The sequence below is a fragment of the Cryptosporidium muris genome, genomic scaffold (genome assembly GCF_000006515.1).
Source record: "Cryptosporidium muris RN66 scf_1106632353999 genomic scaffold, whole genome shotgun sequence".
NCBI lineage: Eukaryota > Apicomplexa > Conoidasida > Eucoccidiorida > Cryptosporidiidae > Cryptosporidium > Cryptosporidium muris.
Window position 1 is genome coordinate 613,154 of NW_002196571.1, and position 19,522 is coordinate 632,675.

General features: G+C 26.3%; 7 protein-coding genes across 7 annotated transcripts, besides 14 other annotated features; 3 read left to right on the top strand and 4 right to left on the bottom strand.

The window, feature by feature from the left end:
• Positions 1-237: 237 nt before the first annotated feature.
• On the top strand, positions 238-735 carry CMU_025210 (centrin protein, putative; the record flags this gene model as incomplete). Its single annotated transcript, XM_002139828.1, has 1 exon — positions 238-735. The coding sequence occupies one exon, from the start codon at positions 238-240 to the stop codon at positions 733-735; it is 498 nt and encodes a 165-aa protein (XP_002139864.1).
• A 184-nt stretch (positions 736-919) lies between these two features.
• On the bottom strand, positions 920-2,549 carry CMU_025220 (uncharacterized protein; the record flags this gene model as incomplete). The annotated part of the gene is made up of 2 exons (XM_002139829.1): positions 920-2,325; positions 2,447-2,549. The coding sequence occupies 2 exons, from the start codon at positions 2,547-2,549 to the stop codon at positions 920-922; spliced, it is 1,509 nt and encodes a 502-aa protein (XP_002139865.1).
• Positions 1,083-1,103: a sequence feature (AT_rich).
• Positions 2,341-2,371: a sequence feature (AT_rich).
• Positions 2,469-2,533: a sequence feature (AT_rich).
• A 252-nt stretch (positions 2,550-2,801) lies between the features above and the next one.
• CMU_025230 (uncharacterized protein) lies at positions 2,802-7,374 on the top strand (the record flags this gene model as incomplete). Its single annotated transcript, XM_002139830.1, has 3 exons — positions 2,802-4,506; positions 4,743-6,943; positions 7,075-7,374. 3 exons carry the CDS (start codon positions 2,802-2,804, stop codon positions 7,372-7,374), a joined length of 4,206 nt encoding a protein of 1,401 aa, XP_002139866.1.
• Positions 2,951-2,993: a sequence feature (AT_rich).
• Positions 3,479-3,542: a sequence feature (AT_rich).
• Positions 3,874-3,908: a sequence feature (AT_rich).
• Positions 5,371-5,406: a sequence feature (AT_rich).
• Positions 5,729-5,810: a microsatellite.
• Positions 6,141-6,192: a sequence feature (AT_rich).
• Positions 7,375-7,499: 125 nt separating the features above from the next.
• CMU_025240 (uncharacterized protein) lies at positions 7,500-8,816 on the bottom strand (the record flags this gene model as incomplete). The annotated part of the gene is made up of 1 exon (XM_002139831.1): positions 7,500-8,816. The coding sequence occupies one exon, from the start codon at positions 8,814-8,816 to the stop codon at positions 7,500-7,502; it is 1,317 nt and encodes a 438-aa protein (XP_002139867.1).
• A 411-nt stretch (positions 8,817-9,227) lies between these two features.
• Positions 9,228-11,921, top strand: CMU_025250 (calpain family cysteine protease domain-containing protein; the record flags this gene model as incomplete). Its single annotated transcript, XM_002139832.1, has 1 exon — positions 9,228-11,921. The coding sequence occupies one exon, from the start codon at positions 9,228-9,230 to the stop codon at positions 11,919-11,921; it is 2,694 nt and encodes an 897-aa protein (XP_002139868.1).
• Positions 9,377-9,406: a sequence feature (AT_rich).
• Positions 11,885-11,940: a sequence feature (AT_rich).
• An 8-nt stretch (positions 11,941-11,948) lies between these two features.
• CMU_025260 (uncharacterized protein) lies at positions 11,949-12,740 on the bottom strand (the record flags this gene model as incomplete). Its single annotated transcript, XM_002139833.1, has 1 exon — positions 11,949-12,740. One exon carries the CDS (start codon positions 12,738-12,740, stop codon positions 11,949-11,951), a length of 792 nt encoding a protein of 263 aa, XP_002139869.1.
• Positions 12,687-12,737: a sequence feature (AT_rich).
• Positions 12,741-13,033: 293 nt separating the features above from the next.
• CMU_025270 (uncharacterized protein) lies at positions 13,034-19,507 on the bottom strand (the record flags this gene model as incomplete). Its single annotated transcript, XM_002139834.1, has 1 exon — positions 13,034-19,507. The coding sequence occupies one exon, from the start codon at positions 19,505-19,507 to the stop codon at positions 13,034-13,036; it is 6,474 nt and encodes a 2,157-aa protein (XP_002139870.1).
• Positions 16,606-16,659: a sequence feature (AT_rich).
• Positions 17,992-18,041: a sequence feature (AT_rich).
• Positions 19,508-19,522: the final 15 nt, after the last annotated feature.

Here is a 19,522-nt window from a genome sequence, read left to right on the forward strand (position 1 = left end):
TCTATACAGTTATTCGGCCAAATATATAATAGTTGGTTGGGGGTGCAAATGGCGGTACATTTTCCCCCTCATTTCCTTGTGGATAAACTAAGGAACCTGAATGTGTAACGTACAAAGTGAAAACAAAATTGTGGGGTTACCTCTAACTTTTTTCTTTTTTCCTTCTTTTTCTTTAAGTATATAATATAATTAACAATATAACCAAGTGTACAATATTAGATACACATAGATACTAAAATGAAGAGAAGGACATCTCCTAGTCGCAAGCGAGCTAATGAATGGCCCAGTCTAACAGATGATGAGATTGAGGAAATTCGAAAAACATTTAATCTATTTGATACAGATGGATCTGGTACAATAGATCCAAAGGAAATGAAGGCTGCTATGCAAAGTTTAGGTTTTGAAAGTCAAAATCCAACTATGTATCAGCTTATAGCAGATTTGGATAGAGATGGATCATCTGCTATTGATTTCGAGGAATTCCTTGATGCCATTGCATCTAAACTTGGTGACAAGGATAGTAGAGAAGGTATTCAAAAGATATTTGCTATGTTCGATGATGATAAGACCGGTAGCATTTCACTAAAGAATCTTAAGAGAGTTGCTCATGAACTAGGGGAAAATATGACTGATGATGAACTTAGGGAAATGATAGAAAGAGCTGATAGTAATGGTGATGGAGAGATAAGCTTTGAAGATTTCTATAGTATAATGACAAAAAAGACATTTGTATAAAGCATCAATAAATTCTTATAAATAATATCAATACTGTAGGAGTACTTTTTTTTTCCCTTCATATTAGAAAATTATTATTTATTTATCTAATTCCATTGTTTCAAGAAAAAAGAAAAAGAGGACAAAAAAATTATATCCAAAATATGTCACTTTTAATGTTTTGGATCTTATTTTCTTTTTTAACTTATAATTCGTCTTTGGTTGCAGTATAATTCATAAGAATATTGGGTACACCTTTCGTATTACTATTAGTACTATGAATCCATATATAAATGAGTAGTTTTACAATAGTCGTCAAAATAGATACACCAAATATACAATATATAAAGATATCATTTGCTATAAAGTATTTATTTAAATAAATATTAGAAGCTACATAAAATATTAGATAACTTTCATCAAATTTTATACACCATAACATAGCTTTACTTGTGAGATATACAACACTAGTTATTGGAAATAATACAATTCCAATATTAAAGAGAATAGAATTAAGAGGTGTTTCATCTCTTCTTAAAAAGTGAAATGGAAAACAAAAACAAATCTTCTTACCAAATTGGGACCAACAGAAACAGGAACAAATACCCAAATATATAGGTAATATAAGTGATAATAAAATTAACCATGGAGTTACAAGAGGATTATTGGATGGAATAAAAGTCTCTGATATAACCATAGAAGTAATTAACATACATATCCATACTATTGTAAACAACAAACTTAAAATAAAACCAATAACTTTTATAGTAGTTAATACATAATTTTCACCTCTTTTCTTGAACCCCTTTTCGGTATTTTCAAAATATTCATTTAATGCTATTACTTCATTTCTATATTTATTGATTTTTTGTTGCAAAGACCTCTTTTCACTCCATCTTTTAAAAGAGTATGAATAATTTGAACTCAACTTATTATATTGTTCCTGTTTCTTAAGTATATTTTTCCCAACTTCTTTTAATTTCTCAGCTATAATAAATATTTCCATTTTTCTAGAATTATATTCTTCTAGAGTTAAAGGTATTACTCTATTAATAATAGATGAAAAAATAAGAGAAGGTGTAAGAACTAATCCAATCCCTACAAATACAATATTAAAAATAAAACCTATAAATATCATCAATCCAGTAAATATTATAGGGAATGATATTATTGTTGTGAAAGATTGTTTGGAACATAAATCTGAAGAAAATTTTGCTATATTTGACACCTTTATACATAGTGAATTTGATACAAATGAAAATGTAGCAAATCTAAAGGCTCCATAGCTTATTCCTAATAAAATACCATAAATAATTATAAATGGTAAAGTATATAAACATGTTATTAATAAAGGAGAATGTCTTATTAATCTCTTATCATGTTCTGATTCATAATAAAATATTGAGAAAGGCAATAATAAGGCCATATATACTAAATTTAGACACAATATAATGAGGAATAAATTAAACATATTTACTGTTGAAGATGGTTCACCACCTAATGGTGGATTTTGATTCATTATATTTATAGATATTATTGAGTAATTAATCCATATTAATTGTAAGCCAAAGAGAGCAGATACCCTAGCAATTATTCCCTGTTTAGGACGATCTGATGAAGGAAAAGAATTTATTAGATAATTAAAAAATATTATAATCAAAGGTTAATGAAATTATATAAGGTAGAATATAAAATATATCACCTTTAATATATAAAATTCCTTAAAACATACCTTTTACATCTTCAGGATCTTCAAAAATATATAATAAACGTATATCTATTATTAAAACTATAATATTATAGATTAAAATAAAAAATACAAGTATTAAATCCATATATGATGAGACATGTAATGATGTAACTCCTACTTCCCTAGATTTAAATCTATATGTAGTTCTATAGTAGAAGCTAGAGTCCAATTAATATATCATTTAAAACCTTTAATTAGTCTTTTGTAAATATTACTTAAGCGCCATATATGTAAATATCAGGTATATGGCAATACTAAAAAATTAGGTATACCTTAATAAGGCGGGTCATACTTGCACACATTAGTACACCAACTCTACAATAAAAATGAAACATTAATGAGACTTAAGAAGAAAAAGGCTACAATAAATTTTGAAGATACATCTATAGAGGATAATTTAGTTAATTTTGATGATAATTTAGATATAAGAAGAAATAAGTTGAATATCCTAAGGGAAAATGTAGAAATTGGTGATATAGAACCCTCAAATATTACAAATAAATCAAATATTGATATATATAATAATAAAGGAACTTTGTATTCTATTAGTTTAGAAAATTGGATGAATATTGAAGGCCCCCTTGTATATGTTTTTGAGGATAATGTAAATATTATAGCTGGTTTAAATGGTAGTGGTAAAAGTAGCGTTGTATGTGGAATAGCGATTGGGCTTGGTTATGATACAAATATTTTAGCAAGAGGGCATTTATTAGCTTCTTATATACGTAATGGATGTAAATATTCCAAGTTAAAGTTAATTTTGAATAAAGATAAAGGTCAGAGAGTAACTATAGATCGTACTTTGACCTTATCAAATAATAATGAAGTAAGAACTTTATGGAAATTAGATGGATTAAAGTGCAATGAAAAAGATATAACTACTTTAAGAAAGGAAATGAATATACAGTTAGATAATATGATATCATTTTTAGCTCAACAAAGAGTAAGTCAATTTGCAACTCAGTCTAGTCAGTATATTTTTAAGGAAACTATAAGAGCACTATCAAAAGAATCAAATAATAATAATAATATAGATGATATAAATATAGATAATTTAACATTTTTTTATAATAAATTTCTTGATATAACAAAAAGTTCACAATCTTTAAGGTCAAACTTATATGGGAAAGAAACTAAGTTAGTTCAAATAAAGAATGAAATATTGAAGGCAGAACAAAATGAAATAAATTATATTAGATACATTTACTGTAAGATGGCAATGGAGTTAATTAAAATATTTGAGATATTAATTGAAGGAACTAAAGAAAAAGAGTGTTTAAAGAATAATTTCTCTATAATAGAGGGGAAAAAAAAAGATAGGGAAGTTTTAGAAAAAAATATAAACTCTGAAATTAATAAGATTGATGAATTATTGTCAGAACAGAAGAAATATGAAGAAAAATATGATGATATTATAAAAGATATTGAAAATAATAAATTAAATGGTATTATTAAACATTCTCATTATAGAATAAAAGATATAATTAAGGAAACAAGAGAAAAAATTGAAGATCCGGAATTATCTTTGGAAGCTTATTATAGAAAGATAAAGGATATTGAATGTCTTATTAAGGAGATAGATGAAGAAGTTGATAAATATGAAGAATCATTAAACAACAACTGGATTTTAAAATGGAAAAATATTGGATTGTCATTACTTAGGGATAAACAGGATGGATTTTTATTAGATGAAGGGGAGGAACTAAAAATAAAAATAGGCAAAGAAATAAGTCAAATTTCATCTGAAATATCTCTTTATGAAAGAAATATTAGAGAAAATGACCATTTAAAAAATAAGCTGATTCAAAGAAAAAGTTATTTGGAAGAGGAAAGGATCAGAAATATAAATGATAATAGAGAAAATAAAGATTTAGATAATCAACTAAGAATATATTTAAATAATGTTAAACAATCAGCCTTATCTAATTTAATACGTCAAAATATAATGAGGTATTTTTCAGTGAACAAAAATATATCTGACGAGTTATATGCTATAAATTCATCTAATATATCTCCAAAAGGACCTGTTTATGGCCCAATAGGTAGTTATATATTATTAAAAGATCGATCTGTTCAATCAGCAGTAGAATCATTTTTGCAGCAATTCCACTACTATTTTATATCAGAAAAATCAGATATTCAGTTATTAACAAGCAATTATAACTTAAATGTGCTTACATTAGCTAAATTTTCGCAACCAATATATCCTGAAGTAGATGAAGATCTAAGAAATATTAGGTATAAATAGGATTTATTCATCAATATATTATAATAAAAGACGAATCTATAAAAAATATTCTTTTCCAAATAGCACCACAACTTTTTTTATGTGCCATTATTGATTTATCTAATAATAATAATTACAATGAAACAGAACCAGGTAAAGAGTTTAATAATAGAAATAAGGTTATTAATTTGAATGAGGATAAAATATTATATGAATTGTCTGAATGGCTAAAGAATAAATATGGAAATATTAATCCTAGAATATATCAAAGTGTACAGCTATTAGTTTTGAATAATATTGTTAAGAAGGAACTTAATGATAATAATATAATTAATCGAGATAATTATACAAATTCAAATATTGGAAAATTTGGGACTTTATATAAATTGATATCATCACTATATAATACGGAATCTAAGACAATCTCTTCAAATAATTTAGATGAACCAATGAATACAGTCTTATTATTAGAAGAATATGAGAAATATAACTCGAATAAAAGTCAAAATAAAGATAAATATATTGATATGGAAGAAGTTGTAGAAATAAATAACAGGATTTCAAAAATAACTGAGGATACTGAGCAAAAACAGAAAAAATGTGATAATCTAAGAATGGAATACAATAAAAAAAGAGAAATATTAAATATTTTGATAGAATGTTTAGTAAATATTCCATCTATTTATAAAAATATTCTCAAAATAAAAAATTTAAAGATTAAGTATCAAAGTGACCTTAAAAAATTAAATAATTCAATAAAACCTGACAAATCCAAAATATTGAATAAAAATAAAGAATCAATATGTTATTCAATATTTGGAAATAAAAATATGGAATTTTCTGAAGACATTCATTACAACAAAATTAATAATGAAAGACCTATATACAAGGAATTACTTAATATATCGGAAATACTAGAAGATATTGCAAATATACAATTTAGAGAACTAATAAATATAAAAAAGAAAATTAGTGAAATATCGAATTCAATTACATCTTTAAATAGTAGTAATAAATTAAAAAGTGATGAGTTACAAAAATTAAATAGAATAATAGAACTAAATGAAATTGAATATAATAAAATTAAGGATTTATTAAGTAAGATGAAACTAGATTTAAGAAGTTACTATGCTCAATTTTACTCATTATTTTATCAATACTATACCAGAATTCATAGAAAATCTAAAGATTTAAATTTAGAGCAATTACCTCCTTATTACTATTTGCCAATAGAAAACGAAAATAGTAATAATGAAAACTTCGAAGCACTATATAAAATTCCTGGTATGGAGAATATCCTTAGATTAATAGATGAAGAAACGAACAATGAGATATTCTACAGTAATATTGCAACTGATTTTACTCCTAATCAAAATATCATTCCACAATGCTACATTGAGATAATAAAGCAAGTATGTACAGAATTTCAATTATTATCTAATTTATCAGATAATATAGAATATATATTTGATATTAAATATTGTAATAAAGATATTTATAAGTATGGGATATGTCAAAAACAAGCTAGAAGAATAAGTAACAGACTAAAAACCACTAATTATATGTATAACAATGTAAGTAATAATAGAAATCCTAATACCAATAATGAACCTAATTCAAATAATAAACGAGATTATAACTATAGTATACTTGATATATTACTGCCAAAATCTAAATATCAAGATAAATATAATGATATTCTAAATACTATTTTAAAATTAGAATATAATACCCATGATACTAACCTCGAAAGGCTTAATAATTTACAAAATGAATATGAAATATTAAATTTAGAGAAGGATACATTACAGAAGAAAATTAATGAATTTGAGAATTATATATTTAAATACTCTAAGAAATGGTTACTTAATTTAAATATTATACAAAGTGTACTAAATGATCGTTTTTTTATTTTCATGAATTTTATAAATGAAGGACATTCGGGCAAAGTTATCATACCATTTTATGAAAGATTTAAATACAAAAATCTTGACTTTTTGGATGAAATATCAACTTCTTGTGCATACTCTGAAAAAGATACAACTAATTGTATGGAAAGTGATAATTCAAAATATAACTTAGAAAAAAAAAAAGAATTCTATGATATATTTATTAATAATTTTGAAAAGGATCATTGTATAAATATTTTAGTAAAATTTGGTATAGATGAAGAATTTAGACTATTTTCATCAAGTTCTATTTCTGGAGGAGAACAATCATTATGTACAATACTATATATATTAGCATTACAAGTAAGTTTCATAAAAGTGTCACATAAAGTTATACAGATTTATATTTTGATATATCTAATATAATGGATAGATTACTGTATGCGATTATTTTATAAATAAAACAGTTATTCTCTATAACTCTTTTATTTTAGGGTTTGTGTAGAAGTAATTCTTTTACTTTATATGATGAAATAAATCAAGGTTTAGATAATTCCAGAGAACTAAAATTAATGGAATTATTAAATATACTTTCATGTGAAAAAAAAGTCAAAGAATTATTTCAAAATAAGAAAGAAAAATTAGGATCTTTCGATAAGTATAATCAAATGATTATAGGAACTAAAATGAATCAAATTATTATTATTACACCACATTTACTACCAGGAATTATGTTTAAAGATTTTTCTATACATTTTGTTTTAAATGGTCCTGGTTTTTATATTAAAGGGTAATAATGAATAACTAAAATTGATAAGAGAAACAAAACTTATGAGTATTACTGGATTTATTACTAGTTATCTGCTTCTATTATGAATTAATGATAAAATTTATAACTTTATAAATAAGAAATCTAAGTTTAAACACAAGTTTTTATAATATCAAACCAAGAAAAGTGCTTTAATATACGTAAGATAACTACACCTTTAGTAGCAAATCTCCATGGTAGATGTAAAGCTGAAGATATACGTCTAACTAAACTTGCTAACTTAGGACGATTATTTATATGATTACCCATTCCTACACAAATGTATAAGTCAATGAAAGAGTAGTTTCTGAATAAATCAGATGACATTATTAAATTTCTGTGTGACATTGATTTGCAAATTTCACATTGAACTTTCAATTCCTTATTTTCAACTTTATTATACCCATTATTATTATTATTGATATATTCAGATATATTTACATCAAGCTTGTATTTTAATATTAATGCAATACACAAACATATTATATTAACAGATTCATCACGATTATATCCATGTAGATCCATAAATACCATATTATTTTTTGATGTTTCTGCCTGATTATCACAAATATAATCAATAAATGATTTATTTCTATTATTAAATAGAGTGGAGCAATATTCTAAACGTGTCTCTACTATTTTGGTATTAATATTATCAATAATCTTCCTGTTATCTTCAATTTTCATTATATTATATTCTTTTATTTGTGATCTTGCTAAAATACTGTTTAATTCAAACTTCTTATCTTGACGTCTTATTATTAAATCTTTAATATTATTTTCCATATCCTTTAGTAGTTGGTTATCTTCTTCAGATCTTGTACTATTACCCTTATCTATTCCAACTTCTCTAATTGTTATACTATAACATTCATTACCTGGTCCCGATGGTGGCCATATTTTATCTTTAGATTCCTTAACTCTATAAAAACCACTGTAATTTTGGACATTTAGTAAAAATAGCTTCAAGATATCAAAATTCTCTTTAACATATAAATTTTCAATTTTCTTTAAGTCCCAAGGATATTTTGGAATAAGGATTTTTGAAAAGCTCTTTGAAGTAGAAGACTTTACATTATTATCCCCTTCTAAACTTGAACTCAACATATTCAAACTTTTTTTCAAAAAAACTCTATAATTTTTAAATCTTTCACATATATCTAAATAAGAATCTGATTTTTTAGAGTAATCATCTGTATATGACATAAAACAGAGTGTCTCTATCATCAGATCTAAATATTCAGAAAACTTTAAATCAACATCAGTAAGATCTTGATTTCTTTTTTGTTCTAAATCTTCTATAATGTCAATGAAGATGTCATCAAAAATGTCAGAAATGACATCCCTAGAAAAGGGAAAAATCTCACTCAACTTCTCAATGATTTGCACACGTCCTAATCTTGTAAAAAGGATATCATTACCTACCATTGTCTATACTAACTAGACAAAATTATTAGACAGGCATTGTACCCCTTTACTATTATGAAAATATAATTATTTTTCCTCTGAAATTTGGAAATATAACAGGTACCGATAATGCTAAATACCGCCTTTTTTTAGCGCCTTTTCACGTGCATAATTGTGTGTATTTTTCTGTATAAAGCTATTTTTAATCAAATTTATACCTAATACTACAAATAGTACTATTATAAGTCAAATATTTGATCTTTTGAGCCACTGCAGTTATATAAATGCATAAATAATTTTTTGATAAGACGAATATAAAAAAATTGGAAATCTTAGAATTTACTAAGTATATACAAAAAAAAAAAGATTTTAATTACCATGAATAAAGACTTAATATGTTAATCTCACCCAAAAAAGAATTAACTAAAAAATATGAAGTATTCTACTAAGTCTTTCTTTAGTAAATTTTCAAGTGGTGATGTATCTTTAAAATATGAGATAAATAAAAATACTAATGAAGAATTTCTGTATAGTAAATTGAAAGATAAAATGAAGGAAGATCTATTTTATAAATACCTATCTATTTTTTTTTGTAATATATTAAATATAAACGATTTTGTGGATCAGAAGGTAATAATATTGTCATCATTTATTAATGATAATATATTTATACCTCCTAAGGTAATAACTAATGATATACGCTTGAAAAACCTATTTGTTACCTCAAATAATGAAATAAAAAGTGCTAAGTTATGTTTTTCAAGCAATAATGAATTAGAAAACTTAGAAAATTATTCATTAGTTTATGGGGATCCTCATGGGAAACCTATACTATCTGAAATGCAAAAAAGACGAATATACAAATGGAAAAAGATTCCAGAGAAAGAAATTGAAAATTATAAGCTATTCCCTACATGCTGGGAACAGTACTCTTCATCTGATATTATACAGGGATTTATAGGTGATTGTTCCTTTATTGTAGCATTATCTTCACTTTTAGAATATGAAAAAGAGTTTAAGGAATGCTTAATATCAGAAATAATTCAGGATATAAACGATGAACTATCTTTAAAAATACAAGAAGAAATATTTCAATTTTGTATGAATTATAATCAACATGTGAATTTCAAAATGTACTCTTGTAAATTACTTTTTAATGGGCTATGGCGAGATGTATTTATAGATAATTGGATGCCAATAGACAAACAAGGAAACCCCTTGCTATCCTACTTTAGGGATAAAAGCTATATTGGTATCAGCTTACTTGAAAAGGCATATCTAAAGATAATGGGTAATCAATATGGTACTGTAGGAAGCAATCCTGCAGTAGATATATTTTATTTGACTGGTTGGATTCCAGAAATGATTGTAATAAATAAAGATAATGATAAATACCACTTTTTTAGAGATCTGTGGAAAAAGTTGTTAGTCTCTTTGAAAAGAGGAGAGTGCATAGTTTCCCTAGGAACTAGTCAATTTGATTATAAAAATATTGGAGTAGAAAAATCTAATCGTGTAGGTTCTATATATGAGGAGATTGCCACAACGTCTGGAATAGTCTCAAAACATGCATATCAAGTACTTAGAATGGTTGATATTGTGAATCCAAGAGTTAGTAATGAAGTAACTCATCTTATTTTACTAAGAAACCCTTGGGGAGCCATTAGATGGAAAGGTAAATACTCTTTTAGTGATACAGAGTCATGGAATAAAGAATTACAAAATATCTTGAATTATGATATAAATGAAGAATCTAAAAAAGATAATGGAGTATTTTGGATGGAATGGAACGATATTTTAGAGTGGTTCTCTCATATATATATATCTTGGAATCCAGGAAGAAAATTCTCATATTTTAGCATTTTTCATGGCACATGGAATGGATACCCTCATCATTCTATTCTTAATGATGACTTACATCTTCTTTACTTCTATCCACAAATAAGAATTAGTGCTAGTTTAAATATCCTAAAAAACAAAGGAAATTTGAAGATAACTAATTTTAAAGACAAAGATTACAATAATTTACAAAAACATGAAAAGAGTATACTTATATTAAATGACACAAAAGATAAAATATCTAAAAAAAGTAAATCTAGGTGGTATAAAAATTGGTTTTCACCTAGGAATAAAAATTCTAGTTATATATCTAGAAATACAATGAATGGAAATAGCTTTCTCACTGCATATCATAATTTGTATCAAGTCGAATATAAGTTGTTAAATTTAGACAATTTTAATTATTCTGAAAATTCAAAAATACTCAAAACTACTTCAAATTTAAGGAACTATACTCAAGAACATGGTGATTTATGGATATTATTAAATAGACACATAAATAGCTATGAAAAAATTGATGATAAACCCAATACTTTATCTTATATTGCTATGCATATTTATTATGGATATGAAAGAATTGATTGTCCTGAAAATAAACCACTAATTCAAGGTATCTACAATAATGGTAATGTTATATTACTTAAACTTAACATATATGATATTAAACAACAAATACAAGATATTAATAAGAATAGTAATAATAGTGAATTGAATTTCATCTTAGTAATTACTCAATATGAAAAAAAGTGTCCATTCAACTTTACTATATCACTATTTAGTGATATTGAAATGAGATATACATTTCCAATATCTAAAAGATATCAAATTAGTCCATATTCTTTAAATTTATGGAATATTTCTGAATATACCGGTTATATTAGAAAAAGGAATCAACTTGAGTTATTTTATATAGTATTTAATCAGATGAAATCAACTACAATAACTTCAGTTTACTCATCCAATCTATCTAATAGTACAAAGGAATATATACCTAGTTACTCACCTATTATTGAATTTATTATAATACTAGAAACTAGTGAATATTGTAAGTCTACCATGAAACTATTAGAAATAGACTATAATACTTCACAAAGTAAGGAAATAGCTACTTCAAATAATTCTAAACAAGAGTTAAAGTCTAAAAGTTGCTGCAGATTAATTAGATCTAGTTGTAACATAGGTAAGTATGTTTTTGCCATGAGTATCGAGTTTGGAAAACCACCCAATAAACAAATCTATAATAATGGAAGTTATTTATATAAAATAATAGTATACTCAAGTAAATAAGTATTATTTTAAAATTTTAGAAATTGTTTATTGTGATGGAATAAGAGTAGGACTTTCACTTTTTCCACTCAATGATATATCAGCAGGTAAACCGCAGTAATTAGGAAATTTCTGACTAATTTCTTTTCTGGATTCACTACAAATTTTCTGAGTCTCTTGAGTCATAGTCTTTATATTTCTAAAGTGTACTGATGATGGATTATAAGGACCAACAACATTTTTACAAAGAAGATTAATTTGTTCAAGACAATTTGGGGCAACACAAACTTTCTTATTTAATCTTAAATTCCCATTATTTATTTGTCCTAGAAAAAAAGATACACATACTTGTAGGAGTGTATTCATAGCAATAACTTCAGTTGAAGGAAGTGAAAAAACTATTCCCTGAGGTAAAGTTAAATGAAGCGTTTCCATCTCTTTCTGAATATCTGTCATTATTTTTGATGGAAACCATGTATCTTTTTGGTTAAGTATAGATATACATTTGCTATAATCACAAGCTCTATAGTCAAGGGACATGTATGGATTTGTTGGAATAATTAAAGATCCAAACCCTAAAGAGTTTGAATTCTTTACAAGACTGTTCCCAATTTCTTGATTTAATTGATCAATAGTTACAGTTGCATTTTTTGTTGCTTTAGTTTGTTGAGATTGTTCATTTTGCTTGTTACTATCACTGCTCCCTAATTGCTTGATCATATTTAGAGCATCTTTTGAACTCGAAAGAATTTGTCCAAATATTCCACTTCTAATACAGCTAACTTGATAAATAATAAAAGAAAATATAATTATAGAGTTTATTAAACTTATATATTTCATACTATTGCAATATAGTGAGATTGTATTTAATTGAATTTCCTTAATTATGTGTGTCACCTCATAATTTAAGTTATAGGGTAATATTATATATTTAAGCACACACTTCTTAAATATATCAATATAGATGTCGAACTTATAAACATAATTTAACTATTGAACAGAAAATCCATATAATCAAAAATAAAGTGTCATAAAAGCTATTTCTTTAATGAAAGAAATTGAAAACATAAAATTTGACTTTTAAATTAATCCAGATATTCAATTATTTAGATGTATGTCATGATGTGACATGACTATTTTGCATTTGACTCATGACCATCTTGGGAGTTCACCGATTGAGTCTGAGTTGAACTCTGTAAGTATTGTGGGGTATTATATTGCTGAGATTGATGCTGTATGTGTTGCGAGTAGTGTTGAGGATAATATATGGGATATTGCTGCGTGTATTGCATATTACTTTGATTTTGTGGAATTTTATATATTGCATCACTACATGCATTTTGATTGTATACTGTAGAGTTTGCTAGATAAATATTAGGTGAATCTTTAGGATGGGATTTTTTCGATTGAAGTTGTGCATTATTTATATTAATTACTGGATAGTTACTAATATTCCTTACTTGAGATTGATAATTAGATTTAATAAAGCTTGGAAGGTTATTTGGATAGGATAGGTTGTTTGGCTGTTGTATCAATGGGAAGTGTTCATAATTAGTATGAGAATGCTGTCTTTTCTGGTTATATAATTGGTGGTTATAAGACTGTTGTTCATGAGGCTGAGGGTGATGATTAGATTGAGCAATTAAGTGCGAATGAGAATTAGTTTGATTGTAGGATTGAGATAACTGACTAGATTGGCTATGAGATAAGTGATTAGGCTGAGTTTGTTGATTTGAGTGAGTATACTGTTGAGATTGATGATTAGTTTGACATTGCTGGTATATGTGGGATTGATTATATAAATGGTTATTTTGAGGGTAATGTGGATTATAAGATTGTAAATTTTTAGGATATTGCTTAAAATTAGATTGATCATGAATAATAGAATATTCTTGAGTTTGCTGTTTTTGGTATTGGGATTGTTGATGTTGATAACTGTGATTAACTTGTACATGCTGTTGATTGCATAAAATCTGACTTTGGTTTTGTGTATAATTCATATGTAAATGTGGAGATGATATCGCCTGTTGTTTTAAATGATATTGGTATTGATTATATGATTGAACTTGATTTGTTTGATTTGTAGCTACTGACTGACTTGAGTTATTATATAACTGATCATTTGTTGAAAAATATGTTTGTTGATGGTTATGAGAATGATATACTTTTTGAGATTTATTTAATGAATTTATTTGTTGATTTATTGTATATGAATTGGATGGTTGTCTTGAATTTTGCTGATGGGTGGCAACCTTTTGATTACCTATTTTTTCAAAAACTTGCTTTTGATATATTGAATTTATATGATTGTCTGGTAATGAATTAGATGGTAAAGATTTTGGAATTTCTAATAGTTGAATTGGATTAGGAGAATGCAGACATTTTAATTGCTCAAAAGAAAATCTAAAAAGATACTCCAAAACTACGGAAAGAGCTGAACGATGTGCTTGTTTCGAAATATTTTTTAATATATTTGAGGCATTTGTACCATTTATTAGTACATCATCAATACTCTGCACTGGTACATTTCTTAAAGCAATATATATATCACAGTATGTAGTATTTAGTCCAAATACTACTTTTGAGGGCCAAATACGAAACAAGAATCCTCTTAAACAGTAAGTAACTGTATTACTTTGTCTTATTGGAACAAGTAAATCATCATGTTGACAAATAGCTTGAATATAAAGTGGATATTTGCCCTCATAAGATAACAATGGATACTGAAGTAGCGTTGAAATATCTCTTATTACTAACAGTGAGGAACATAAAGCTGTGATTATTACGCGAATTAATATACGAGATGATCTCAAATGAGCCATTAATTGTAGAGTATGACCCATTATATCCAATTCACTAGATATTGGACTAGTACATAATTCCAAACAAAATCTTAATTTCATAGGTGATATCTCAATATAATTATCAAATTTATTAATGATATACTCTGGAAAACATACTAGTGGTACTAATAAAGTATCATTACTTAGAAATCTAGTTTCTTTTTTATTATCTAATTCATAATCTTTATTGTTAGTTGAATGTACTTCGGAATCATCTTCACCATTACAACTATTAGAGATAAATTCATTGTCATATTTTATTCTTTTGATATCTTTATTGTAATCTGCCTCTAAGAAAACTTCTCTTATTCTTTTTTGCCCTAGATATTCTATATATGAAGGATTCAATTCTTTAAGGCTGCTAACATAAAATAATCTGTCAATAAATTTACTACTTTCTTGCATGAATGCAATAGGTATGTCATACTCTATATTCCAATTAAGTAGATCAGTATTAGGATTACTCGAAAGACTAGGCTTTGAAACTAAATCTGGCCACCCATAAGAATTTTTATATCTTACATCTTTGTCAACAATAATTTTGAATTGAGGATATTCCCATAATATTTGAAAAAAAAGATTATGTCTCCTATCAACATCAAAAGAAGTTGTTTTCTGATAATACCAAGTCAATTCCAATAAAGATAATTTCACTGGGAAAGATAAAAGATTACTTGATGCATTAAAATTAGGAGATAATTGTATTTTATTTTGTGTACTCAATGACGGGAGAGTGGTACTAGTAGTTTTTACTACTGAATTTGCCAAATTATGAGGTGCATATGAATTAGATTTAATTAACCACTGCAAAGATGAAGGTTCATTTGGAAGTGGAAACGAATTTGTTATCTTTTGGGTGATTCCAGATGATATTGAAACATAAAATGAGCATGTTAAGTATTGTGATAATGGGCATAATATATTATCAAATATATAACCGGGATAATAGTAGAATTCACCATGCTTTTCAATTTTTTTAAATAGTTCACTTCGATATTTATGTATAAAATATATTCTGGGATTACTTAATAATTTTGATGACAAATTTTTATATTCTAAGTCTAATGTTTGACAAGATACTATTTGACTAAACTTTCTTATAAGCTCAGCAAAGTGATTCACCAAGTCTATAGGTTGATTAATAAATGTTCCATCAATTTGCAGACTCTTAGCATCAACAAACTCAATAAGTGCTTTATACGGTGAGTATGAACTTAAGGAAAGTGAAAATGTCATATGCATTCCAAGTGGACGTAGTCTAAATGTCATATATATCTTGTCTATACTCTCTATTTTATTAAAAGCAATAGTGTTGAGGCATTCATATATACCATTTGGATCATTAAATATGCTTTTAGAGTTAATATCTTGATCTAGTAAAGGAAATCTAGAGGCAAGTAATCCTAATTCATAAGTATTAATTAATCTCCATAGTGACCATCCAAAACTAGTAGTATCAAGTATATATGTAGAATAGGTATATTTATACGCACTTTCTTTACTTTTATAACCTTGGTTAAAAAAGAAATCTATAGATTCGATATTTTCTTCAAGGTGCTTATTATATAATGTCTCAATATATGGATCAATAAGACTGTCTTTTAAGGTAATATCCAGAATCTTAGAATTATTATCTCCATTATAATTCCACTTTATTGACAAATTGCTTCCACAATATTTTTCATTGAATAGTAAATTTTTGAGTAATTTCCCACCAAATAACATTGGCCAAGGTTTCAATTCAATCTTTATATCCCAAGGTAAACAAGATTTTATGATCATGTCCTTTCTTGAATATAGTTTATCAAGAAATATAGTGTCACTTTTTACCTCTTCTAAATTAGGTTTGATATATATACAAGAATAAAACTTTAAATATATAATTTCAAGTTGATAATTTATTATTAATAAAATTTGATTCCAAAGATCCAAAAGTTTAAAAAAATTATTCATATTATTGATATACATTTTTATTGAGTTGGCAACTACCCAATTTGGTTCCGGGAATGAAGTATCCAATTTCTTACTATATATTGAAATCTCTACATTTTCTATAATCTTCTTAAAAACTAAATTACTTGCGTTATTAATTGATTCTTCATATAACAAAAAAAAAGTGGGTAATTTTCCATTCATAAATAGCATAGGATTTATGCATGAATCCCCCAGCTCTTGATTAAGTTCACAAACGAATGTGTATCCATAGTTTGAATTGGTTAGTGATTCTAACCTATTATTCCTAACTTCACTGGAATAAAAACATGTATTTGTATTCATCTTCAAATTAACTTCATTGTCGAGACACCCCTCTTCATTGTTTTTATTAGACAATAATAGTCTAAATTGAGGACCAGACTTTTTTCCAGGAGCTAAAGTGCAAGTTAATTCATATATTTTTTCATTATCCTCTAAATTATTTGAATTACAATTGAACTGTTTGCTAATAATAAATGGGAAGAAACATTGATCTTGTAACTGAAGTTCTTTAATTAATCGAATGATACCAACATTATTTCTCAAAAAAGTTTTATTGTAAAGTTCATCTAATTTAAGTATGATATGTTTATTTTGAGTTTCAATAGATGTTATGGAAGAAGATTCAGTTGATAAATCGAAATTAAATATTGCCAATATATTTGAATTGTTATCTAAGTTATTAGCTAAATCATTGTAAAATATTTTGTACCATGAATATGAATTAAAAGTATTACAAAAACAATTAAAAAATATTACCTTAAAATTATTTAATTTGTACCCAATAACATTTAAACTAAAATAAACAATCTCAGCTGAACTTTTTTGTGATATATTAAATAAAAAGTGAAATTCCGGGTTATTAAGATCAAATTTAAATCTATTACCTTTAATGAAGCCCCCAAATATTAATGATATATTGTCAATTGCTGTATTTAATAGAACACTTGAATTTCCTGAAAGTATTAGCTTACGAGTACTATGATTATCTATATCTTCATTACCTGAAACAACCAAGCTTAATATGGAGTTTGGAGGATTTCTCAATATTTTCCAGTTAAAAGTATTTACTATTTCTTTGTAAATATTCTGGAATTTTGCCATATACATTATGTATGGAAGCAGATCTATAAGTGATGCTGAATTCACTTTGATTGATAATGCTAATGAATGAAATATTGATTGAGGATACAGTTTCCAAACAGTTTGGCTAGTATTTAAGTCAATTATTAATGATCCATTGAAGATGTCCATCCAAATGTGATATACCATAGTATTATTATATATATTTAATACCATTTTATATTCATCATAATAAATATTACCATCTGATGCTAGTAATTCATGAATTAAATTTCTATATACTTCAAATTGAAAGTAGCGCAATATATTGACTGCATGGAGTAGTATAACAGATAGATCTGCAGTTGCATATTCTATTTTACCCCAATTAGATATAAATTTCCAACTATCTAATGACTTTATAATATTGAGTGCTTTAGAAATTGGGCTAGATGTATCATCACCTTGTTTCTTAGCAAGTAAGTTAAATGGCCATAAAATGCAGCAAATCTCCCCATTCGGTCTAATTAAAAATCTCAGTATAATTGAATAATTACTAAGACTTTTTAACTGAGATGTAATTGTATTTGGTGTTTGTGAACCAAGTAAACAGTTCTGACCAAGCTTCAAGTCTTCAACTGCGCCACCAAAAAAAATATCTACAGATTGCATTATATATATATCAAGGAACTTGTATATTTTACCATCAATAGTATAAGAGCCATCTGTATAATGATAAATTCCACCTAAACTTTCCTTTTTTAAGCAAAGTAAAGCCTGCTCTTCCAACATTTGAAGTAAAATTTCGTTAACTACTCTACTTGCTGTATGATATATTTCACCGAGGACATCAACTTCAGTTTTAGATCTTACATTGTAAGTATAATTATCACTTTTCTCTCTATCATTATCATTTATATCTTCTATATTAATATCTTCATTACTATTATGGACTACTTTAGTCTGATTTCTCTGTAAAATAAGTATTTTGGTCTGTAGAATATCTTTAAAAGCATAATTTTGTTCTTCTGAAACTGAATAACCATATGAAATAGGTAATGTAATTCTTGCATCTAAAATTTGCCACTTACTAAAGTCAGATATTATATTTAAACAAAAATTAAAAGTTTTTTCAATGATTATCCTCCCCTTATCAACCAAAAACTTTAATAATGACGTCTTTGGTATACTTGAATTTGAATACATAACTAAAAATTCGTCATTTAATCTTTCCTCTATTACCATTCTTTCATCTTTAGTCAATGTTGGTACAATTATTGGCTTGCCATGTTGAGTGACAAGCTGTTCTAGCATATTTGGTAGTTGAATATATGTTTTCAGAATTAAAACATCAACAGACGCCATAATATTTGCTTTTGGAGTTCCAGTAGAAAGTAATGCTGGAAAGAATTCATATGCTAATTTTCTTAGCCTCAACCTTAGTGATGCTAATGACTCTCTTAGCTGTATTGTAATATTTATATCTGGAAGTAGACGTTCTAAATTCCCTAGAACAATCATTTGCAAAAATATCTCACGTGTATGAGCACAATACTCCCATAAACATGTTTTTGCTTCATCTTGGACATTTGGATCACTTGTACACCTTCCCACAAAGTCTAAGAATTCACTATAAGCGTTCTCAATTACTTGCCTTGATAAAAGTGCATAAGACGTAGGTGCAAATGATTTCTGAAGTTCATCTATTTCTTCCTTTGTTAATTTCATTCGCTATATATTTTG